The sequence below is a fragment of the Myotis nattereri genome (assembly GCF_964212035.1).
Source record: "Myotis nattereri genome assembly, chromosome: 12".
NCBI classification, from domain to species: Eukaryota; Metazoa; Chordata; class Mammalia; order Chiroptera; family Vespertilionidae; genus Myotis; species Myotis nattereri.
The window spans coordinates 76912950-76937101 of record NC_138087.1 but is presented as its reverse complement, the minus strand read 5'-3'; the positions used below and the strand labels follow the sequence as shown (position 1 = coordinate 76937101).

The 24152-nt window shown below is 47.8% G+C and overlaps 2 protein-coding genes and 1 long non-coding RNA gene across 4 annotated transcripts in view; 1 reads left to right on the top strand and 2 right to left on the bottom strand.

Annotated features, from left to right (window-relative positions):
* LRSAM1 (leucine rich repeat and sterile alpha motif containing 1) overlaps positions 1-4194 on the bottom strand; it is a 33785-nt gene extending 29591 nt beyond the window's left edge. The window contains exons 1-5 of one of the 2 annotated variants that reach the window (XM_081103291.1): positions 4146-4194; positions 3609-3763; positions 1982-2084; positions 1513-1569; positions 763-807 (exon numbers count right to left, since the gene is read on the bottom strand). In XM_081103291.1, coding sequence (XP_080959417.1) covers positions 763-807; positions 1513-1569; positions 1982-2053 — 174 coding nt within the window. In that variant the 5' untranslated portion in view covers positions 2054-2084; positions 3609-3763; positions 4146-4194. The remainder of the gene's footprint in view (positions 1-762; positions 808-1512; positions 1570-1981; positions 2085-3608; positions 3764-4145) is intronic. The other variant, XM_081103292.1, reaches the window with a different exon arrangement.
* A 108-nt stretch (positions 4195-4302) lies between these two features.
* On the top strand, positions 4303-8234 carry RPL12 (ribosomal protein L12). Its single transcript, XM_081103745.1, has 7 exons — positions 4303-4447; positions 4991-5064; positions 6435-6533; positions 6874-6955; positions 7477-7563; positions 7939-8051; positions 8179-8234. The coding sequence occupies exons 1-7, from the start codon at positions 4411-4413 to the stop codon at positions 8182-8184; spliced, it is 498 nt and encodes a 165-aa protein (XP_080959871.1). The 5' UTR covers positions 4303-4410; the 3' UTR covers positions 8185-8234.
* A 5290-nt stretch (positions 8235-13524) lies between these two features.
* Positions 13525-23913, bottom strand: LOC308528506. Its single transcript, XR_013996708.1, has 5 exons — positions 21996-23913; positions 17429-17523; positions 16494-16609; positions 15898-15969; positions 13525-15476 (listed from the first exon to the last, which is right to left on the bottom strand). It is a non-coding gene; the product is annotated as an uncharacterized lncRNA (long non-coding RNA).
* Between the last annotated feature and the right edge of the window lie 239 nt (positions 23914-24152).

Sequence of the window (24152 nt, the reverse complement as noted above, 5' to 3'; positions counted from 1 at the left end):
TCCAAAGTGGAATCAGATGACCTCAAGGTCTGGAATTTCAAGGGTAAAAGGGACCTTGGAAGACTAAATCTACCTTCCATTCTGAGAAGGGAGCCCCGCGCTCTTGTCCTAATCTCCGTGGGCTGCCAGGATGACTGACAAGCTAATGGACACTTGGCCTGGGGCTGTCACTTTTGTTCGGCAGGGACTCCTGCGTGGATACTTCCAGTGTCCAGCAGCTCCCTACTCTGTTGGTATGGGACACTTCTCACCTACCTTCAGCTAGATAATTTCCTTAGATTACTCTTATCTAGCTGCATTCAGAGCTGCAAAGCCTTTCTGAACAATCATTCATTACACTTTTAATCGCCCCAGTGACCAGAATGAAGCAAGTGTAGCTTTCATTATTAATAACAATGAGGTTGCTCAGGGTTTTCCACGTGGCAGGCACCATACTCTGTGCATTTATCTCTGTCTCTATCAGTCACTCACTCAGTTCTCACTACAGCTCTGTGAGAGTAAAGCTACGAATGTGTTCACTTCAGAGGTGAGGAAACCGCGAGGGAAGGGTTTGAGGAAGTTGCCCAAGTCCTGAGGGGCAAAGCCAGGACGTGACCTAGGGCTGTCCAATGCCAAAGCCAACTCTCCCAACTGTGAACAGACCTGCTGTAGGCGGAAAGGGCGAGAATCTGAGAGAAGAGAGATGCCAGGAAGAGCGCGCCTAAAAGTCCCACCAGAGTGCAATAAACATGCAATAAAGTCCCTAAAAACGGGTTGCCTCACCTTCTTCTGTAGAACTTTGCATGTTGCAAAAGCCCCAAATGGAATCTAAGATGAAATAAAGATGAGTTAGTATCTCCCCTCCCTCGAGTTTTTGTTTTCTGAGTGTGAGGGAGAGAGGGGCAGGAGGCCCACGATGCAAAATGCTGATGTGAACGGCTAAGCCCAGGGAAAGGCTGGTGAGGAATGTGGCTTGGATACCCCAATCAGCCCTCCCCATCAGCTGGCAGGAGACTGCCCAGCCCGGCCCTGGCCCACCGGCCCCATCCCCATCCCCATCCTCAACGCTATCAGGGCCAAGGAAAGCTCTCTAGTGCTTTGCAGAAGCTGGAGAAACCCAGGTCTCCGAGGAATCTGTGGTACATTTTCTAACTAGACTCGGACTCTTGAAGACAATGCTCAAGCCAAAGATCACCTCGATTCTTTTGGACAGGAACAACATCTAAGGACACATCTCTGCATTAGGGCTTCCGGACTTCTGAAAGGCCCAGTCCAGGGAGAGATCAACCAAAGGACTCGTATGCATGCATATAAGCCTAACTAATGGACACAGACACCAGGGGAGTGAGGGCATGGGTGGGGGTGGGGGTGGGGCAATGGTGGGATAAGGACACCTATGTAATACCTTAATCAATAAAGAAAAGAAAAATTTTTTTTTAAAAAGAAAGCCCCAGTCCACATCTGTCAGGGACAGGTGATTCAAGGAAAAAAAAGACAGATCAAATCTACAACCAGAGCACCAGCCCAATTTACCTCTGAGAGCTCACATTTAGAGATGTCGAGAATGTCATCTGCCCCAGCTTCTTTTGCCTAAGGATAAAAGTAATTTGTATGTTTCAAACAAAACATCCTTGCAGAGCGGACACACCAGGCAAAGAAACACAGGATTAAGGATCTGCAAGGGGCCATGGGCAGCATGTGGTCCAGCTGGTCCATGTTGTAGGTGGACCAATGCTCCCTGCTCTCAAGGGGCTGAAGGGCCAGCAGGGCAGAGCAAACGGGCAGGTACTGACAAGTGTCACCCGTCTGTGGAGGGAAGCAGAGGGCACTCCTGAGCACCTGACAGGCAGCCTCATCCTTCTGCTCTGAGTCAGAGGTTTCCTCTGGGCCTGGGGGAGGCTGAGAGGAGGGAGCACGGCTTGTCTGGGGGGCAGTGCAGAGCCCTGCCTCATGGGGCAGGCGGAGATGGGGAGGAACTCAGAGGAAACCCAGCTTCCCTCACCAGACACATCTGGTACTCCAGGCGTTTCCGAGCCTCCTCACTGGGTTTCCGCTTCCGGAAGAAGAGCGGCATCCTTCCTTTCCCCCGAGCAATCTTCACGGCACTAGGGCATCAGAGAAAGGCTAGGACCTGGGGAATCTGTCACCGCCTCTCAATCCCCAGGACAGGGAACACGGTCACACAGAGCATGTAGCTGATCTGCTGGACTGTAAGTTCCCTGAGGGCAGGTGCTGTATCCATCTCGACCATCACTCCGTGTCCTGAGCCAGGCATGGCAGGCGCTCAATGCCCTCTGTTGACGAGACAGTAAGCAGCAGTATGCGGTGGAAAGAGCATCATGGCAAGCCGGGTGGCCAGGGTTTGGGTCCTCATTTGCCACTGGTCACCGAGACCTTGGCATACTTTTGCCCCATTCTGGATCCCCATCTCTCCACAAGGGCGTGGCCTAGAGAAGGATCCTCAGGTCCTTTCTAAGGATGCCACCCGAGGACTCGGACAGATTGGCCTGGCGAGTCCCTTCTCGCCTCCGAAACACTGTTAGGGAGGCATCAGCACATCCAACATGGCATGACGCCAGCCAGCCCCGACCTTGGGGAGCTCAACTACACCATCACCAAAGAGATTTTTAAAACAGAAATTCAAAAGCCATTCTCAGGCACCTTGCCACTCTCACAGGTATTACTCCATTTGATTCTCACAGCCCTGTTTATAGCGATGAAACTGATGATGACTGAGTTCAGTGACCTGGTTATACAGCCTGGATTGCAGCAAAACCAGTCTGGAATTCTGCTCTTTTGAGCCCCGATCCTGCAGATTTGCCCAACTCTCTGGTGCTGGAATAACTCAGCACACACCAAGTCCACTGTCCTGAACGCAGACGCCAGGAGCTCACTGCCTGCCCGGGATCTGCAAACATCAGCGCTTGAGGGCGGCCGTGGATGGGTCAGGCAGCAATCATCCAGGAAGCTTACGGTTCACAGCATGGGCTTTGGGATGAGCTATAACTGGGTCAGAATCCCAGACCCAACACCCACCAACCATGTCACCTTGGTTCGCCTCTCTGAGCCTCAGTTTCCGCATTTGTAAAGTGTAATAATGTTACCAACACCCGGCTCTATGAGGGCCCAGTGATTTCATGTCTGTAACCCCCATAGCACAGTACCTGCCACATAACGAGCGCTCAATAAATGTATTGGCCACACAGCACCACACTTACTCAGGGTCTCCTACAATTTAAGGAGCTGGACACACACTCAGCCCGGGTGGAGGGGGGCGGGCGGGGGAGGAAGAGATCACCGGTCTCCGCCCACAGGGGTGTGGGCTGTCTGGGGAGCCGGCCAAGACTGCAGAGCTGGCTCAGGCCCCTCTTGTCACCCCATCTTCCTGCAGGGATGAGGACTAGTCCCAAAACAGCCCTCCCCCATCCGTCCCTGACGACCAGCTCTTACCCTTTATGCTCCCCAATGACAAACCTTTCACCACCTCCTCCCCAATAACCCTCCCTCCCAGATCCGCTCTTCCCAACCTGCTCCCCGACGTCCACCCCTCGTCCATCCCCTCCCCCGACGTCCCGCCCAGATCGGGGAACCACACCCATCTTCCCCGGCTGCAGCGGGGAGCGCCCGACCTGGCTTCGTGGGTGGACAGGTCCCGACGTTCGTTCCGCGGGCGAACCTGAGGGCAGGCCGATCACTCGTGGGGCTTGGTCATGGACGCTGGGCCGCAGACCACCTGGCAGGGGCCCCGGTGAATCGGGAGACTGGTCTCCCCCAAACGCCGGAGCTGGGGACCGAAACTCAGAATCTCAGAAAGTCACGCAGACCAGGATGACTAAGTCTGAGACTCCGAGAACCGCAGCATCTTGGAATTAAGAGTCCGAACGGGTGTGGACGCGAACGGAATTGTTTTGATAACTAAAATGCACACGTCGCGAGGGAGTTAAAAGGGGGTCCGGGGGTCGCTGTGGACCTGGCGTCCCGGAATGTGTGCGGACCTCTCCGGAGGGGCGGAGCTCGGGATTGGGAGACAGGGACCAGGGGGTGATCCTCATCACAAGGGAGAATGGGGGACAGGAGGATCGGGATCTTGGGAGCAGCCCTCTCTCGTCTGCCTCCCTTGGGCGAACTGCCCTGAACCCCCTTCCGAGCACCCAGTCACAGCTTACCCGGTGCCAGGTTCTCCACTTGTCAGCTTCTGGCGCCTGCCCACAAGGAACATGGCGGCAGAGGCGTCGCTGGGAGACTGGGCGGAGAGGGCGGTTCTCGCGACAGGCGGAGCGGGAAGTTCTCGCGAGAGCTGCGCTTTCCGGCCTATATCCGGCGCCGCTGACAGGCCTTCCGGTCTTTCGGCTTTCGGCTCGGAGGAGGCTCAGGTGCAACTTTCTTCGGTCGTCCCGAATCCGGGTTCATCCGACACCAGCTGCCTCCGCCATGCCGCCGAAGTTCGACCCCAACGAAATCAAAGTCGGTGCGTGTTTTAGGTGCGGCCGGGGCTGCGGGAAAGCATCCCTTCTCCCAGCAGCCCGTCGGGCCTGCGGCCCCTCCGCATTTACTACCTTTACCACGTCGCGTTTTTAAGCTGCTGCCTACTAGAGGCCTTTCCGGTGCCGCGTTCAGGGCGCCGTGAAGTCCTAGCCGAGCCTCTTACTCTTTCTGGGCCTCGGCTTCCCCACGTGCAAAATGGGGAGGGAGGACCGGAACACCTGCGGCGGCGTTGCAGCCCGCGCGCCCTAGGGTAAGGTTTGTCTCCGGCGCTTCCCCGCGTCGACTGGGTCGGCCGCCTCCACGCCGGCCCGGTGTGGCCTCGTTAGCCGCGGCCGAGCCGAAGGCCGCTGGTCCTCGTGGCGCGTGGGGCCGCCCATGCCCAAGGAGGGGGTGGCCCGCCTCGCGCCTCCCCGAGGTTCTCGGTGCTGTTCGGAGAAGAGGCAGAGTGGCGTGGCCAGCCCGGGGCGACGCGGAGAGGGCTGTGGCGGGGGCTCTGCAGAAGCACTTACGGTTCTTTCCCTCGCAGTCTACCTGCGGTGCACCGGCGGGGAAGTGGGCGCCACGTCTGCCCTGGCCCCCAAGATCGGCCCCCTGGGCCTGGTAAGTCATCCCCGCGGGGGCAGGGGGCGTTTCTTCCCCGGGAGCAGTGGGCTCCGCCTTGTCAGACACAGCTGTGCCCGAGGCCGGTTTCCATCCCCGCGTAGACCGCGGACTCGCTGAGTTGCCGCCAGGTGTGTGGGAAGGTTCTGTCTGTGCGCGTAGCGCCCGGTGCCTCGAAGCGGTGACTTACTCCACCGAGGGAGCGGCCGGGAGGGCCACGGAGGGTTTGGAAGTTCAGTGGCTTAGTGACTTTTAGCCTATGTTTTCTTTATTTTTATTGATTTCAGAGAGGAAGGTAGAGGGAGAGAAACATCAATGATGAGAGAATCATTGATCGGCTGCCTCCTGCACGCCCCCTCCTGGGGATCGAGCCCACAACCCAGGCACGTGCCCGTGACCGGAATGGAACCCAGGGCCCTTTAGACCACAGGCTGACGCTCTGTCTACTGAGCCACACCAGCGCGGGCTTAGCCTATGTTTTCTAGTGAGGGAAATGGGCATTTCACTGTGTGGAGGCTTAAATGGGATGTTGGGTGAAGATTCTGGTGAACGTTATAATAGCTGTTTCCTATTCTGTTCCAAACCAACTGGTTAGTGTGGCCAGCTTTCCTTGACGATCAGTCTTATTTTCCTACTTCTCCATTTTACTGAAGTTGGATTTCCCAAAATATGAGACCTTTGTTCCTTGCACAGTGGTCTCTCGTCCCAAGTGTTGTCCCACCTTGGTCTTGCTTAACCATTGTCTTCTTGTTTTAATTCTTTATTGTTGAAAGTGTTACATATGTCCCGTTTCCCCCCATTGTCCTCTTCCAGCCTGTCCCGCCCCCCAGCCCTGGCCTTCACCCCCCCCTCCCCCCATCATCTGTGTCCATTGGTTATGCTTAAATGCGCACATTAACCAATGTCTCCTTGGCCCTTAGCTCTGCTGGCACTAGGGACATGTTTCCTCGTGGTCACTAGGAAATTCTAAAGTAGCAAATGCCAGACTTCCATCCCCACAGATTGACTTGGGTGGGCCTGACACAGGAACCTGATAACTTGAAAGGTCTCCAGATGATTTGAATGTAACTAGTGTGGAAATTTTCTCCCTACGTGATTATCACGTAGGTCCTTATGGTTAGATAGGTAATTTTGCCCCATTATGGCCCTTGGCCTGCAGTTTACAACCCTGAACAAACCACGCCTAGCTTAATTTTTCCAGTTTATACTATGCTGAGAGCCTTGCCTTGATTGGGTAGGCGCAGGTGTGTGCTCAGTTTCCTGTGCTCTGTAAGGAAGATTTGGGGTATTGGCAAGTGAGGGAGACTGGATAGGTTTTCAGAACACTTAAACTTAAGGCACAATATGATTTCATACCTTTATTTCTACAGTCTCCAAAAAAGGTTGGTGATGACATCGCCAAAGCAACCGGTGATTGGAAGGGTCTGAGGATTACAGTGAAACTGACCATTCAGAACAGACAGGCCCAGGTACTTGGTTTGAGGGTGGGCAGGGGTAGCCACCCTCTGGGAATCCTGGGTGGAAGGTTTTGCTGACATGGCCACCTACCATTAGCAATTTTATGTGTGGGGAAAGCTTTCCCGAGAGCAAGGCCAAAGACATGCTCAAATAGTAACTCTTACCACTGTGTGACATTGGGCAAATCACTTAATTCTCCTTGGCTAGGACGTGTTTTGGATTTTGAAAATTACTTGAGATAGTACAAGTTCAGTGTCTGCCCCATGGTCTCCAAGAAACCGAGTTTCGTGGCAATATTGTCTTCATTGGAGGTTGGGGTAGGGCTTAATCATAATGAGAATCTCTTCTTAGATCGAAGTAGTGCCTTCTGCCTCTGCCCTGATCATCAAAGCCCTCAAAGAACCGCCAAGAGACAGAAAGAAGCAAAAAAACAGTGAGTGGCCTTTCTCTGACTAGTTTGTGAGCAGTGGTGTCTGCACAATGCTTGCTACTTAGCTGCATGCTTTCTTTTTAACGTGACCTGGGGATGGCTTGGGGATTTGGTGGCAGGCTGTTAGGTAGCCAGGCAGTATCGAGAAGTGCCATCCAGGGTGAAACAACAGAAGGATGAATTCAGAGAGCACTTCTCAGTTGAGTGACACTGAATAGATTAACTAACACCAGTAACTTAAGCTTGCCTTTCCTCATCTCTAAAACAGTCACGTACATGTTAAGATTGGTAAAGATTTGATTTTGCCATTAGCCACCCGCCACTGCACCTGACCACTTCTCTGTTGGCTGGTGCATTCCAGTGGTGAGCTGAAAGCAAACCCCAGCTTAGGAAACAGGGTCATTCTTCACGTGGGTGACTCTGTGCCGAAAGTATGGGAACAACCAGGAAGTGGCTGAGGGAGGACATGTGGTCTCTCTGGCTTTGGCTGTGACAGAGCTTTTGCTGTGTTTTCTTTTTTGCAGTTAAGCACAGTGGGAATATCACTTTTGATGAGATTGTCAGCATTGCCCGACAGATGCGTCACCGATCGTTAGCTAGAGAACTCTCTGGTAAGAGCAGGACAACATGGAACCACCTAGTGATATGGGGCATATTCACCGCGTGGTACCTTTTTCCCACTTAAAGGAGACTTAATTCTGTAAGACCCAAAATTTGGGGTGTAGTCTTTTCTGGGTTTGAAAAGTGGCTTGATCATGGTGATTTGGGGCCAGGTGTATTAATCTGGGTACCAAGGGTCCCATGGAGACTTGGCATTCAGGCCTTGCATAAGTAAATGGGAGCTCTCAAGTAGGGGAGTCGGGAGTGTTTATTTCTGGTATTTTATGACTCTGTCTGCTGTGGAACTCAAATGGATTTTCCCAGTGGTGTCTGTGGATTGCGAGGGGCTGGCGTTCCCATCTAATGCCACCTTTTCTTAATTATAGGAACCATTAAAGAGATCTTGGGGACTGCCCAATCCGTGGGGTGCAATGTTGATGGTCGCCACCCTCATGACATCATAGACGATATCAACAGTGGTGCAGTGGAATGTCCGGCTGTAAGTGACTTCTGTATTTTGTTTGCTTAAAATCAGGGCGAAAGGTGGAGAGTTCTAGAATTGGTCAGTAGTGGGGTTGAGAAGACTTTTCTGATCACTGATAGGATTTCTTTTTTCTTTCCTACAGAGTTAAGAACTACAAAGGAAAATGTTTCAATTAAAGATCATTTGACAAGCAATGGACTTTTTGATGTGGCCTTTTCCCTGGGGGAGCTAGGTTCTTTGTGGTCAGGTGGTTAGTGGGACCAAGTGGGGGACCTGTGGAAGCACCATTCTGGGCATCTATTGTCTTACCAGTAACAGATTTCTGCTCTCGATGGCACCAGCTCTCATGAAAGACACCTAGAAGTCTCAGCGGTTTTTGTAGACATTCCTAGAGCTCTTCATAAGAAATAGTTCTTGGCCAGAAGGAAAACTTGTGCAGCATAATTACGTGAGTGATGTTCTTCATCTTAGACCAAATCATTTGGGGGGTTGGGGCCCAGGGCCTGTAATTCAAGACTTCGATATCCATTCCAGTACACAGCTGGAGCTAAATGATTGGATAACAAAGAAACCTGACCTATGTCCTTGATTAATTATGTGAAAGTGAGGGTCAAGTATACTTCTAAAGTTGAGCTACAGCCTAGTCCTAACATTCTCTTGGCTTTAAACCAGCAACAGATTATAATCTATGTTTTCACCTTTTTCTTAATGATCCCTCTGTTTCTTCTAAATCATCCTTAGAGCTTATCATTCACTTTTCCTTTATTAGACATGCAATGGATGGGCACCTGGGCACTGGGATAAGCCACAGTTGAGTAGCTTGAAACTCCACTTGGGAATGATTAACCCAAGAGCTTCATTTTTTTTGCCATTAATTGTTTCTTTGCTCTCCCATTAATTTTGTCAACAGGCCCTTTAGTAGGGGTTTTTAGTCACCCCAGGTGCAATCAGGGTTGGAGAACACACTATCTTTAGTGGAAAGGTGAGGGAAAAATAAGTATTCTAGGACATGTGCCAAGTCACCCAAAGAATCAAAGCTAGAGGCTTGGGGTGAGAATAGTTGACACAGGCCTCCCTTGCAGCAGGCGGCCAGTACTGGGAAATCTGTCCCTGAAGTCAAGCGCATTCCTAACCAAAAACCAGGGAAAGCACACAGTGGTTTGTAACTGCTGAGATGAGATCACACCAGTTGGTGTAATGTCAACAGTAGGACCCAGGTCAGTGCAAAGTGGAAAAGCAAAGGGAACTGCCCTCTAGTGGGGAAAGCAGGGATAGCCCACCTGCCTCTGACAGGGGGAGAGCATGGCTGCATCAGGTCATCCTCCCTGTTAGGGTGTGCCTTATGGGGAGATTTTGGTAACAGCCTCCTGACATCCTCAGCTTCTATCCTTCCAAGACTTGACAGCTCAGACAGCACTAGGTCAGTTATAAAGTGGGCATAGGGTATAGCAGTGTTGCGGTGCATCTGTGTGTGTGTAGGTTCTCATATATTTAGCATTAAGGCAGGAATCCTTCATCACCTACCCTCAGTGAAATTGTAGCATTAAATGGTGGCCCAGAATCTTTCCTACTTGAATTTACTTGCCCAAATCAGATACTTTATTGACCCCATTATAGAGAAATGCTCTTTCCTGGCTAGAATTCTTGGTTCTTATGGTTTTTACAAGTCATTCAAGGAGGGATAACCATTGCTGAAATACCTAGTGTTTAAGTAGGAACCAGGTCTTCCCCAGATTTGATCATACCTTTATAAACCAAGGTTTCTTGGAGTGCTTGGTACACAAAAAAGCACTTAGGCTCATGAATATAGGTGACTAGTAATTTGAGTTGGGTTATATAGTTGTTAAAGAAAAAAAGCTCTTGAGACCTTCCACATGAAATAGTCACTTTATTACGGTGCAAAAGTGTTTCCAGAGGCTTTCAAACCATCAGGTCCCCATCCACGTTGGTCATGTTGCCAGTTACTCCCTAGCATGGAATCTCTGGTGTCTAATGAAAGCTGAACTACATCTGCAGGCCTTCCCACCTCCCTACATTGGTAGGGTTTCACACCAGTGTGAATTCTCTGATGCTGACTAGGGGATGAACTCTGGTTAAATGCTTTATGGCTTCTCCCCAGTGTGGGTCTTTTGGTGGATTATAAGATTTGTACTTTGGCTGAAGGCCTTCCCACACTCAACTTGTAGGGTTTCTCTCCAGTGTGAGTCCTCTGGTGGTTTGTGAGGTTTGCTCTCTGGCCGAAGGCCTTCCCACATGCGTTGCATTTGTAAGGCTTCTCTCCTGTATGGATCCTCTGATGCTGTATGAACGCTGCACAGTAACTGAAGGCCTTCCCACACTCACTGCACCCGTAGGGCTTCTCCCCTGTGTGTGTCCTCTGGTGGTTTGTGAGTTGGCACTGTGACGGAAGGCCTTCCCACAGTTGCTGCATTCGTAGGGTTTCTCTCCACTGAATTCTCTGATGCTGAACAGTCACTGAAGGCTTTCTCACACTTGGTGCATTTGTAGGGCTTTTCTCCAGTGTGAGTGCGTTGGTGTTTTGTGAGGTTTGCATTCTGGCTGAAGGCTCTTCCACACTCTTGCTGCATGTATAAGGTTTCTCTCCGGTGTGAATCCTTTGGTGCTGAGTAAGATGAGCTCTGGCTGAAGGCCTTCCCACATGCATTGCACTCATAAGGCTTCTCCCCAGTGTGGCTCTTCTGATGCTGTGAAAGGGAAGAACAGTAACTGAAGGCTTTGCCACACTCATTACATGTGTATGGTTTTGCTCTGTGAGATTTAATTATGTCTGAATTCCTCCTGAGGCTCTTTGTTTGTATTTCACATTTATGGGGTCTCACTTCTTTAGGAGCTCTCTGTTGTGGAGAAAGGAGTGGTCGCAGATTAAAGCTCTTCCCCTGTCCACAGCTCCTATGATCTGATTCCCCAGGAGGTATCTCTACCCTTGTGTTTTGGAATGATTCTTCAGAAAAGTCTTGCTCTGGTGGTGATTCAGACACAGTCTTCCAGTCTGAAAAAGATTTAGAAAGGCAATTTAAAAAATTCCTTCGGTAGGAGAAAAGAGAATACTGACATACAAAGGCTGGAGGAGTTTGGCTGAACTCGAATGCAGACAGGTTTGATGCTTTTCACCCAGAACATTAGTGGTTTCTGTTTCTGTTCTAAACCATGAATAACGACCAATGGCTTCTCAGGGACCTTAGCTCACATTAGCCTCCCCTTTAACCTCTACCGCAGATGGGATACTCCTTTTCCTTCTGCTCCGGATCTGTTTTTGCCTAATACTACTAGGTAGTTGTCTCAGGCTGTCCTGGTCTCAATTCTGTGTGGTTTTGGGCCTTCTGCTTACCTGGGTTAAAAAGCTGATAACAGCCCTAGCCAGTTTGGTTCACTGGATAGTGTTGACCTGAGGACCAAAGGGTCCTGGGTTCGCGTCCCGTCAAGGGCATATATCTTCGTTGCAGGCTCCTCCCCAGCCCAGGCCCTGGTCAGGGCTTGTGCAGGAGGCAACCAATCGATGTGCTTCTCTCACATTGATGTTTGTCTCCCTCTCTTTTCCACTCTCCCTAAAAAAAAATAGCCTCGCGTGAGGATTAACAAAAAACAAAACAAAAAGCTGCTAGCAGTGCAGCAACATACATTTTTTCACTTTTTAAAATTAAGATTTAAAAAAATGTGTAATCCTAGCGTTGATAAGAATTTAGCACCCCGATATCTCATACACTGGTGGGGCTGCATAAATTGGAACATTCTGGAAAACAATATGGTTGCACGTGCCAAGAGTCTTGAAAATATTGATAGCAGAATTCTATTTGAGTTTATCCTAAGGAACCATTGAGAATACACAGCTGTCAAATGAAAAGCAAACATCTAAATGTTGAATAATGAGGGGATGACCATAGCACAGCCAACCAAGGGACACTTAGCAATTGCAAGTCATGTTTGAAGTCTGCACTAACTCCTTTGGTAGAAAAGCCCCAAGAGATGTGGGTATAAGCTGTATTGTCTTCGGGTTGTGGGATCAGACAATTTTTCCTAGTGCTTATTTGTATTTCCTAATGTCCAATGATAGTATAATAATATAAGTCATAAAAACCTTGCTTTCAGAGAATATGCAGTGACAGAAACACAAGTGAGAAAAGGAATATGTAAAATTACATATTACTGAATTTTGTGATATGAAGACTTCTGTGTGATGGGATTGGGGATCTTGATCTTTTTCTAAATTTAACTGAACCTGCATCATTTTTACTAGAATGGATATTTTTTAAGTTAATGATTCTTTAAAATTGGTGTGCAGCACATTTTTATGCCTTATGAAGTGACCACAGTAAGTCTAGTAACCATCTGTCACGATAGTTGTTACATTGATTCTGGTCTCTGTTCTGTAACTTAAATCACTGTGACTTATTTTATAGCTGGAAGTTTGTACTCCTGAATTCTTCCCTTTTTCTGCCCAACACTGACCTCCCTCCCCCCTCTGACCATGAGCTTGTGCTGTTTTGTTGGTTCATTTTTTTTGTTTGTTTTTTAGATTCCACATATAGGTGAAAGCAAATGGTATTTGTCTTCCTCTGTCTGACTTTTTTCACTTAACACAATACTTTTTAGAAAAGGTCCGTTAATATTGTTGCAAATAGCTAAGTTTCATTTTTCAGGACTGAGTAAGATTCCATTGTATGTATGTATTACCTCTTTACTCATCTATCATGGATAGTTTTGTTGGATGAGTCTTGGCTGGTAGTTTCAGTGTTTTGGAAGGCAGCTATGCTCACTACTATACCACCACTGCAACCTCGTTCAGTGTTTTGAAACCTGGCCTGTAGGGTTTCCACTCACCTGGCCTGTGGGGTTACTGAGAAACGGGATAATCTGGTAAGTTTTCCTTTGGTGGTTGCTGTCTGTTCCCCTGCCCCTTCCCCTCCTTGAGAATTCTTTATCATTAACTTCTTTTTTAAAAAAGTGTTTTTTAAAAAAAATATATACTTTATTGATTTTTTTTTTTACAGAGAGGAAGAGAGGGATAGTTAGTTAGAAACACGATGAGAAACATCGATCGGCTGCCTTCTGCACACCCCCTGCGGGGGATGTGCCCACAACCAAGGTACATGCCCTTGATCAGAATCGAACCTGGAACCTTTCAGTCTGCAGGCCGACGCTCTATCCACTGAGCCAAACCTGTTAGGGCTAAAAAAATGTTTTTATTGATTTCAGAGAAAGAGAGGGAGAGAGAGCTAGAAACATTCATCCCCTGCCTCCTGCACATCCCCTCACCCGGAATTGAACCGTGACCTGGTTCATGGGATGACACTCAACCAACCGAGCCCCAGTGGCCTGGCTATTATTAACTTTTGACAGTTTTAATGCGTCTTAGGGGTCTTTTTGCAGAGATAATTTCATGTCCTGTTAGCTTCTTGTACTGGATTGTCTAGTTCTCTCCCTAGTTTTATGAAGATCTTGTCAATTCTAGATTTTTCGTTATTTTTTTCAGTTTCACAAATTCTGTCTTCCATCTGGTTTATTGTATTTCCAATGCTTTTTTATGTATTTTATTGATAATCCTCACCTGAGGATATATATGTACATTGATTTTTTTAGAGAGGAAAGGGGACACATTCAGCTACCTCCTGTATGTGCCCCACGGGATCTAGTCCGCAACCCATTTGGTGTAGGGCAGTGGTTCTCAACCTGGGCTGCACATTAGAATCACCTGGGAATCTTTTTAAAATCCTGATTTCTGGGCCTCATCCTCTGGAAATTCTGTTGTGTGTATGGGAAGAAGCTCCACCTAACCAACCAAGCCATCGGCCGGAGCCTAATGTGCTCTTCATCTCATTTAGTGATAGTCCTTCAGCTGCAGGATTGGTGTGGTTCTTTTTGGTAAAGTACTCCTTTTGCTCACTGATTTTATTCCTGACCTCACCTGAACTGCTTCCCAGTTTTCTTGTACGTTGAGTTTCTTCATGGCAGGAATGATAGCAGTCTTCCATGCCTTTCAGATTGGTTTCTGGACACTTGGAAGTTACATGCTACCCTGGTTGTTCATGGTACTTAAGGGATCAGTCCTCTGCCTGTGCATTTGAGGTAGTGGATTCTTTCCTTGTTTAGATACTGTTTTGATCTTAAAGATCCAGTAGGTTGATAATTAGAGGCTCTGTTTTATCAGTAGAAGGTGACATAGTGCTAAGTTTTCAGGTTTATTTTCTTGTGCTGTGTGTGCTTCAGGGGTTATTATAGGTGTCCCCACTGTGTCTGGGTCCCCTCAGTCTTGGGCGCAACCACCATGGAGTGGGTGGGCAGGAGCTGGGTTCACACACCCACAGGGCTGCCTCCTGTTCCTAATGGGCACCATCACTGCTGCTACCTGGCTCTGCTGCAAGTGGGGGGAGAGAAGGGAGCCAGATTCTTGGCCACCAATATTGTTTTTGCAGGGTCATAGTGTGGGGGCACACCCCAACACCTCCCTTGCTACTGTGTTATGTGGGGCCACCGAACTGCATCTAATCCTGCCTCCCCTATGCATTCCAATACCCCTGCCTTTCAGATTCATGGACATCTCAGGCTTTATTGGATTGCCGATGTAAGGGGAGATACAAAGGAGTTTCCACACACTGCCATAATGCTGAGGTCACCCTTACATTTTCTTTTAGTTTAAAGGAATTTTCTTTCCCACCTAAAATCCCTTTAACTTTTTATCTCTGGTGCTGGTTTAGCTTTTGCTTGTCTAGGAAACTAGCCTTCAATTCTAAAGGATACATGGTTAGAGTATTGTTGGTTACAGGTTTCCCCCCCTTTCATTATTTTGAATATATTGTACCATTCCTTTTTGGCCTGCAAAATTTCTGAAAAGTAGCTGGTAGTTTTATGGGGGCTCCTTTGTACGTAACTAGTTGCTTTATATGTCTTACCTCTTTGTGATTCTCACTGAGTTAATCTATTCTCCTGGGTTCACTAAACATCCTTATAACCAGTGTTTTGAACTCTATTTGGTAGATTACTTGTCTCCATCTCATTTCTTTTCCTGGGCTTTTGTCCTGTTCTTTCATTTGGGACATATTTCTCTGTCTTGTTTGGCTGTTTCTATGAATTAGGCAAAACAGCACCTTCTGGAGTGGCCTGTGTAAGAACTGCAGGCGTCCTGAGGACAGGTGCTCTGACGTGCCTTGGCAGGCCAGTTGGAGGGGCTCAGGCTGCGGAGTCCAGGGAAAGTCACAATGGGGCCTGGACCTTTAGTTGTGGCGGGTGTGAGCCACAAGTCCCAGGGGCAAGCTGTGCTAGGACCATCTTGGCAGACATCTGAGTGGAATCAGGCTGTGAGGAGTCCAGAGGTGAAGCCACTTCAGAGCCCAGAGCTGCTGTTGGAGTAGGTGTGAGCCACGCCAGGACCACCTTGGAAGGGCAGCTGGAAGCTGAAGCAGGCTGCAAGGAGCCTTGGGTGAGCTGTAATTGGAGCAATTACAGGCTGTAGGAAATTTTGGAGACAAGCCATGGAGCTAGTTTGGGCCTAGGTCCTGGTGTGCACTTGGGCTAGACGGCCTGAATTGCACTTCTTGCCAGAGTTATCCAGGGGGCTGGGAGGGCAACATGCAGTTCCCCCTCCCATTTGGCACATGCTCTGGGGTCAATAAATGGATTTCCTTCCTGTATAGTCTAGGTGTCCTTAGAACCTGTATTTTTCCCCACTGTTCCATGGACTTTTCCCTTGTTCTAACTGGGAGTTCATGCCTATCCATCTGATCTAAGATAGCCCCCACCCTCACCTTTGTACCCCCAGTTACTATTCCCTTACCAAATGCATTAACGTGGGTTTCAAAGGGGCTTCTGCTCCCAAGACTCACTGGCTTAGTGCTTGTTCCCTTACCTGGACAGGTACTCCATGGGCTTTTCCCTTGTTCTAACTGGGAGTTCATACCAGGCTGGGAAACTGGAAGTCCTATTCAAGGGGGCGAAATGGGCTTTAGAGACCCGTCCTAATAGCCACCTAGCATTCAGGGGAATGGAAAAGGCCAGTTAGGCCATTAATTCCATTCATTCAACACATACATATTGAGCATGCACTTGTGCTGTGCACTACGGGATACAGCAGTAAGAGACAGACATGGTGTGGTGCCAATGTCTTGGTAAAAGCATTTCTGGAAGGAACTACATGAACAGCCTCAAGAAGGGGGTCAAGCTAAGGATTTAAGCTAAGCTCATACAGCAAGCTACTTGGGAAGATGTGAAACTACTGACTAGAGAAAACGAACCTGAGGGTTACCCCAACCCTAGTCCTAGGGGGGGAAATGGTGAGATGTAACCCCAGGGAGCAAAATGAATGCAGAGACTTCCTAGGGAACGAGGAAGACTAAACACTGTCCCTCCAGGGTGTCGGAGCAATTCGGGATCACTCAACACTGGAAAGGGCCACAGGTTCTCAGACTGAGCAGAGTATGTATGGATGCTCAATGGTTTCCTTACCCAGTAGGACCAGGTTCCTGGACTTTTCTGGTATCTCCTTCCCTTGGAGCTTGGACCAAGTGCCTCCACTCTTTGTGAGGAAAAGCTGCAGTCACATTGCTGAAGGGCGTGGATCCCTGAAACAACAAGCACATTTCTTGCCCAGTAACCTTTGGATGTGTGGTGAGGGAGGTGGGCAGCTACGGGTGAGATGGCTAGCAGGCCTAGAGAGGGTCTTGGGAAGGATTCAGGGCTTTGAGTTCCAGAAAAGCACTTACTATGTGCTTAACAGTATTGGATATTGACACAAAAATAAAAGTCTCTTGCTGATACATTTACAATTCTGGTAGCTTTTCCTTATGAAGAAACGTGTGTATATGCATGAACAGTAATTGGACAGAAAGGAACAGCTGCTTGGGAATTAACAGCAATATAGGAAAACCAAAATTACAATCAGTTTACCCAATGAGCCACCAGGTGTAAATTGGCAAACATGTGAAAGCTTAATGTTTTAAGAACATTCAATAGGTATTTCTGTGAACTCAGACATGACACGATACAGGAGAGCCAAGCACATGCAATGTCCTGTAATGTGTCAGAGATGGACAGAGCAGCATGTAAGATGATCGAAGAGGAATCCTGGGTGGAGGCTGGGAGGAGGCAATTAACATGCTGGCCTTAGAGAAATTCCTCAGAAGGAGCAAGAGAAGGATATTATCTAAGGCAGGGGAAAGCCACAGAGGCAAGAAGGTATATTTTCACCTCCATTCACCTAGCTGGCCGCCCAGAAACCTGGTGTTATCCTTCACCACAAATCCAAGTGCCTATTCATTCTTCCTCCTAAGTGTCATCCATTGTGTGTCCCAGGTTTTCTACAATGAATATGTATTCCTTTTGTAATTAACAACAAAACCCCCCTTAATACAAGGCTGTTTTTGAGTAAATTTCCAACTTACATGTGGCCCTGCTGTGAGGAGACAAGTCACCATTCCCATTCCTTCCTCTCCCGTGCTTTCCTCTTGGGAAAGCTTAGGGTCTGGAGATCATGATTCTGGAAGAAAAGAAACATGAGGCATAAAAGTTTAGCTCACTAAGCTAGGAAGTCACATTCTCACTCTGAAGAGTGGGTTCAAAAGTGTCAGGTCACGGGCTGAATTCACAGACCCGCAGTGGGATATAAATTTCCCTTTTTTAAGCTGATAATTTTGTATGGCCTGGGGATGTCATAAATTACAAATGACCCTTGGCAGAAAAAAGGTTCCCCACCTCTGCATTAGAGTGTAGCAGAGTCTAGTATCCCCTATTCACCACTACCGGCAGTGTGCAAATCACAGAACCTCTTAAATCTCATTTTCCTCATCTGTAAAGTGGGGATAAATACCTTGTAAAGTTGTTGCTTTGAAAATTTAAAGGAAAATGCAGATAAAGCAGTTGGTACAGTGCCTAGCAAATAAGTATATAGTTTACAAATGTCCTATTCTTTGGAGAAAGTGCCTCTGCAAATTTGCCTAATCAAAGGGAAATGACCAAGTGAGATTCATACTAAGATCACAGGTTGGTTCAGTCTACATAACATACCATATTAATACAAAGAAAAACTCCCACATGATCTTCTAAAAACCAAAAAGAAAGATATTACAAAATATGACACCATTTTATGATAAACTAGGAACAGAAGAGAACTAATTGCATCTGAGATGCTTTGAGATGTCTGCCTTGCCACTTCTATTCAGTATTTTACTGGAAGTTCTAGCCAGGCCACTTAGGCACGGGGAAAGAAAAAGGTATCCAGATTGGAAAGGGATTAAAACTTAATGGTTTTGTATACATCAAGTCTTCAGGAATCCACAAGCTATCACAGGTAAGTTCAAGGTTGCAGGATACAGTAAAGGGACAACCGCTTTAAAATGGGCAAAAGATTTGAATAGCTATTTCTCCAGGTGTATTTCTAGGTATTAGCAGTGAACAATCAAAAGATGAAATTTTTTTTTTAAACATATTTTATTGATTTTTTACAGAGAAGAAGGGAGAGGGATAGAGAGTTAGGAACATCAATGAGAGAAATCAATCAGCTGCCTCCTGCACGCCCCTTACAGGGGATGTGCCCGCAACCAAGGTACATGCCCTTGACCGGAATCGAACCTGGGACCCTTCAGTCCGCAGGCTGACGCTCTATCCATTGAGCCAAACCGGTTCGGCCAAAAGATGAAATTTAAAGCAATTCGAAGAGTATTAAAAGGATGAAATGCCTAGTAATAAAAACAGGAAGTGTAGGCATGTACACTAAAAACCATTGTTGAGTTGTTGCAATCCCTGTCGCAATCCTAGCTGGCTCTTTTACAGAAAACTAATCCAAAATTTCATGGAAATGCAAGAGACCCAGAATAGTAAATCTGGAAAATGAACTAAGTTGAAGGACTAGTTTGCAATATCAAAACTTTATACAAAACAGTAATCAAAATAGTGCTGTACTGGTACAAGGGCAGACATACAGTGTATCAATAGAAAAGAACTGAGTCCAGAAATAAGCACATTGTATAAACAATTGATTTTCAACAAGAGTACTAAGAAATTAAGTGGGGAAAATATTCTTTTCAAAAGAAAATGGTGCTGGGGCAACTGGACATCCACATAAAAATGAAGTTCGAGGCCCTGACTGAGAAGCTCAGTTGGTTAGAGCAGCAGCCACCAACCTTTTGGACTGGTTGGCAACTGCTGGGTTAGAGCATCATCTCAATGTGCCAAGATTGCAAATTTGACTCCTGGTCAGGGCACATATGAGAATCAACCAATGAATGAATAAGTGGAACAACAAATGGATGTTCCTCCCTCTGAAAATCAATAAAAGAATGAAATTAGACCCCTACCTTGTACTGCTAATGAACTCAAAATGGATCAAAGACCTAATGTGAAAGCTAAAAGTCCTAGAAGAAAATATAGTTTCCTAGATATGGCACCAAAAGCACAAGCAACAAAAGAAAAAAATAAATTGGATTTCATCAAAATTAAAAACTTCGTGCTTCAAAGGACACTATAAAAAATGTGAAAAGACCCCTAGCTGGTTTGGCTCAGTGGATAGAGCGTCAACCTGTGGACTGAAGAGTCTCAGGTTTGATTCTGGTCACAGGCACATGCCTGGGTTGCGGGATTGATCCCCAGTGTGGGGCGTGCAAGAGGCAGCCAATCAATGATTCTCTCTCATTGATGTTTTTCTCTCTGAAATCAATAAAAACATATATTTTTAAAAAACGTCAAAAAGATAACCACAGAACTGGGAAAAATATGTGCAAAATCATAAATTTAAGGGTCCAGTATCCAGAATACATAAAGAATATATAAACAGCCCTAACCGGTTTGGCTCAGTGGATAGAGCGTCAGCCTGTGGACTGAATGGTCCCAGGTTAGATTCCGGCCAAGGGCATGTGCCTTGCTTGGATGCAGGCACATCCCTGGTAGGGGGTGTGCAGGAGGCAGCTGATCGATGTTTCTAACTCTCCCTCTCCCTTCCTCTCTGTAAAAAAATCAATAAAATATACATTTTAAAAAATATATATAAACAAAAAACTCAATTTCAAAATGAGCAGTGGATTTGTATATTTTTCTAAGGGAGATATACTAATAGCCAAAAAGTACATGAAAAGATGTTCAACATAACTAATCGTTGGAGAAATGCATATCAAACCACAATGAGGTACCACTTGGCACACCAGATGGCTAAAATTTACAGGTGGGAAACAAGCGCTGATGTAGAGAGAAACAAACATTCACACATTGCTACTGGGAATGTAAAATGGTGCAGCCCCGGTGGAAAACAGTTGGGCAGCTCCTTAGAAAGTTATACCACACAGCAATTCCTTTTCCAGGCATACAACTGAGCACAATGAAAACGTGTCCCCACAAAAACTTTTGCACACATGTTCACAGCATTATCTATATACATAAAAGCCTAAGCGACCATCCGACCAGTAGCTATGACACACAATGACCACCAGAGGGCAGATGCTCAATGCAGGAGCTGCCACACTGTGGTGACTTGGCATCTGTGGTTCTTGGGTGATGCACCTGGAACCAGGGATGAGGGAGCCCAATTCTGGGGTGCATCACTGGAGAACCGCCCTCTTGCAATCTGGGACCCCTCGGGATGTCAGAGAGCCTGTTTTGGCCCCATCCCCTCAGGCCAGGCTGAGGGACCCCACCTGCTAGAGGGACCCCAACTCACTCCACAGACGCCCTTTGAGCTGCATCGCCGCACCAGGTGTGGCTGGCCGGGGAGGGACCTCGGGAGGTTGGCTCTAAGGCATGTCCGCCGGTCTCACCCAGTCCCGCCCCACCAGCCACCTTTTAATTAATTTCCTTTCAGTGTGCACAAATCCATGCACAGGGCATCTAGTTATTCATAATAGCCCAAACTGGAAACCACCCAACATCCATCAGCCCAGGGACAGATAAAATGTGGTACATCCATATAATGGAATATTATTCAGCCATAAAAAGGAATGAGATGCATTCATGTTACAAAATTACCCTAAGTGACAGAAATCAGACACATACTCTATGATTCTATTTTTATGAAACGTCCAAAATGGGCAAATCCATACAGTGGTTGCCAGGGACTAGAGGAGGGGGAAGGAGTGGTTAATGGGTATGGGTTTCTTTTTAGAGTGATGAAATGTTTCAGAACTAAATAGTGGTGGTGATGGTTTTGCAACTTTGCAAATAAACTAAAAGCCACTGAACTGTATACTTTAAAAGTGAATATAGTATGTGAATTATATTTCAGTTAAAAAATAGAAGAGGTAGTATAGTCCTCAGAAAAAGAAAGAAAAAGGTCTTAAGTTACTGAGTTTCACCTAACTCCACTGTATCTTATTTTTCTCTTCGGAGAGGAAGATAACCTGCTGCTTACGTTCTCAGGTCTCTGGGGAGACAGCACGAAATGCTGGTTGTCAAATTGGCCTTGAAGAGTTACTGACGAATACAGGGGCTCCTTGATTTAGGGGAGGATGGCACAAGCCTTGGTGGTTAAGATGAAATTTAATGCACATTTGTTCTGTCCTGCAAGGCGTTAACAGTGCTATTTTATTTGACGCTTACAGCTCTTACTGGTAATCGAGGTACTCAATGTTATTTCACCCTTTCCTCCATAAAGAAACACAGGTTAAACAGGACTTCTGATTCCAAATCCCCAGGACCTTCCACAACTTTACGATCAGCTGGGTTCAACCCGCCCTCATCTCAGGTGGAGTCAATAGGCTCCTGTTCCGAGGATGCTTGGCTGCTTCAAGAGCTGGGAGATCAGCAGCAATGGAGGAGACCCCGAGTACGTCCCAGGGTGAGGGGTTGGGTACTCAGAGATTATCCGGGGCTGAGCTCCTCAAACTTTTCTGACCTCAGAATTCTTTATTAGAAGATCGTCCCTAAGTGGGAAGGACAACCGCGGGGTTCGGGGACCGCGTCGCACAGCAGCAATAGCGAGCAAGCTGGGACAGGCTGGCCTGCAAACCGTGCCCTCAGCCCACTCACCTTCCTCCAGCATTCGGGTATCACCACGCGACACCGCCTCCCAGCAGCTCCGCTCTGGGAGCTCGGGTGGGGGCTGTCCAGCCGGGTCTTTCACTGTCTCCCAGCCACAGCCAGGCCTCGGCTGGGGAGCCCGAGGCGCAGCCAACGACTCAGTCTCAAACAAAACACCGCGGGAAAATACCGCAGACAGGTAACCGGGTACCGCTGTAACTGAGAAACCGGCTTCGGGTCCTGCCAAACGTCATGTCCTCTTCTCGCGCCAGAGGACGCGCGAAAACAGCATCACTTCCGGTCATGCGCACTAGCTTTCCAGCACCTCTAGGTTCTTTTCCCTAGAAATCTCCGTGCTCTCTTCCTAGTCAAAGCCTGTTCTCTCGGTGCCAGCTTTGTGATCCGCACACGGTCCTGGATCGTGCTTCCTAAAGAGGCTTCCGCCAGTTCTCGCTCCCAGAATCTATTTCCCATCATGCTATGTCGCACATGCTCTTCAGGTCCACCGGAATCCAACGCCTGGAGCCTCTGAGACAGGAAGCGACTTGGCGCTAAGGATCATGGGAGTTGTAGTATTAGCGCAGACAACAGATCTACACTGGTTCTCGGCTCCTGATTTTTCAGTTGGTCACGTTCCCAGAGCAGCAGGTGAAGAGGGTTTTCTCCTTCCCGGACCTTCAACTCAGGCCCAGCTCGACACCTTCACACTCCTCTTGAGCCTCTCAGTGTGAACAGGGCTGCTTCCGGTTGGTGGCCTGGCATTCTCAAAGTATAAAATCAATGGGCAGGAGGGAACCGCTTCAGTAATTTCAGGGTCAAAAACACACTTTGATAGCGTTTGATCAGCACTGTTGCAAAAGGAGATTCCTGAACTTTCTGTCCGTTGGAGGATTCCCTGCTACGTCAGGGGATATTTCAATGGACTTCCTCAGAGCATTGATGAAAATTCTTCACCACCCAAGCAATTTCCCGATAACTCAATTCAATTTTAGAGGCATTTTGACAATAAGACGGGAATGCGTTACCTGGGAAGCGGGAATGAGTGTAGGGGTCCTAAGGCCTCTTACGTTGTACGGTCTCGGCCCCTTTCAGTCACAGCTGGTAGCGTTTTTGCCAATATAACCCTCTTAACTTAGTGAGTCCCGTATGAATCTTACTGGATTAACTCTATTAGGCAAGTCACGCTCACAGATCCCTTTGAGATAAGCCCATTTCCACTTTTGGCTTCTGAAATTTGGGGCTTACGATTTGGGAGGTCAGAAGTCTGAGATGGGTATCACTGGGGTAAAATCAAGGTGTTGGCAGGGTTACATGCCTTCCAGAGGCTCCAGGGGAGAATCTGTTTCCTTGCCTCTTCCAGCTTCCAGGGCTGCCGACACTCCTTGATTTTTGACTCCTTCCAGTTGGTGCTGTTCTGCCTGCAGCCACAGGCCCAACAGGTGCTAACCCCACACTGGCCACTAGGTGGTAGCAGAGGGTTTCTTACCCATGGCCCCTGGGAGGAAGCAGAGCGCTTCAGGCTTCAATTGATGCAATTCCGCATGTGGCCACTGGGCGGCGTGAGGACCCAGAAGCCTTGTCTTAGGTTCCCAGAAGCCAGCATTCTTCTGGAAGAGTTGGGGTGAGGGGATGGGGAGCGGGATGAGATGGAGTGACTCTTGGTAGGCAGTGCAGATTTCTACCGTATCCAGTACAGAGACCTGTCCTATGTGGGCTGGGTAGAGCACAGCTTCTGCTGGACCTGTCCTGTGGCAATGCTTTATCCTGCTCCTCTTCCCTATGGCCTGTGTCTGACAGTGCTGGGCTGGGCTGGGCTGATACTGGACTGCCAGCTGGGGCTGGTTCTTCCCATCTTGTGCCCCGAGGGGAAGGCCCCAAGGCAGTCGCAGGGGACCTCTGAAGAGCACGTGTGTCCACCGTCCTTGTACCTATAAGTGGGTACTGGTAGCAATCAGAAGGTGGTATGGGTAGGAGTTGCTGAGGGAGCTGGGTAGGAAATAGGATATAAAGAGAAAAATGTGGAAATATTTCACATGTCTCTTTCAGAGGCACACCTTGGACATCACACCAGCTTTGCTCCACCACAGCCTCATCACCACCACCAGCTAACAGCAATAAACTTATTCTATGACATCCTCAGTTCTAAGTGCTTGACATAATTTTTTC

Coding starts and splice junctions, on each gene's coding strand:
- RPL12 (XM_081103745.1), top strand. CDS start 4,411: ATGCCGCCGAAGTTCGACCCCAACGAAATCAAAGTCG. Junction 6,534..6,873: donor TTCAGAACAGACAGGCCCAG/GTACTTGGTTTG, acceptor ATCTCTTCTTAG/ATCGAAGTAGTGCCTTCTGC. Junction 6,956..7,476: donor CAGAAAGAAGCAAAAAAACA/GTGAGTGGCCTT, acceptor TCTTTTTTGCAG/TTAAGCACAGTGGGAATATC.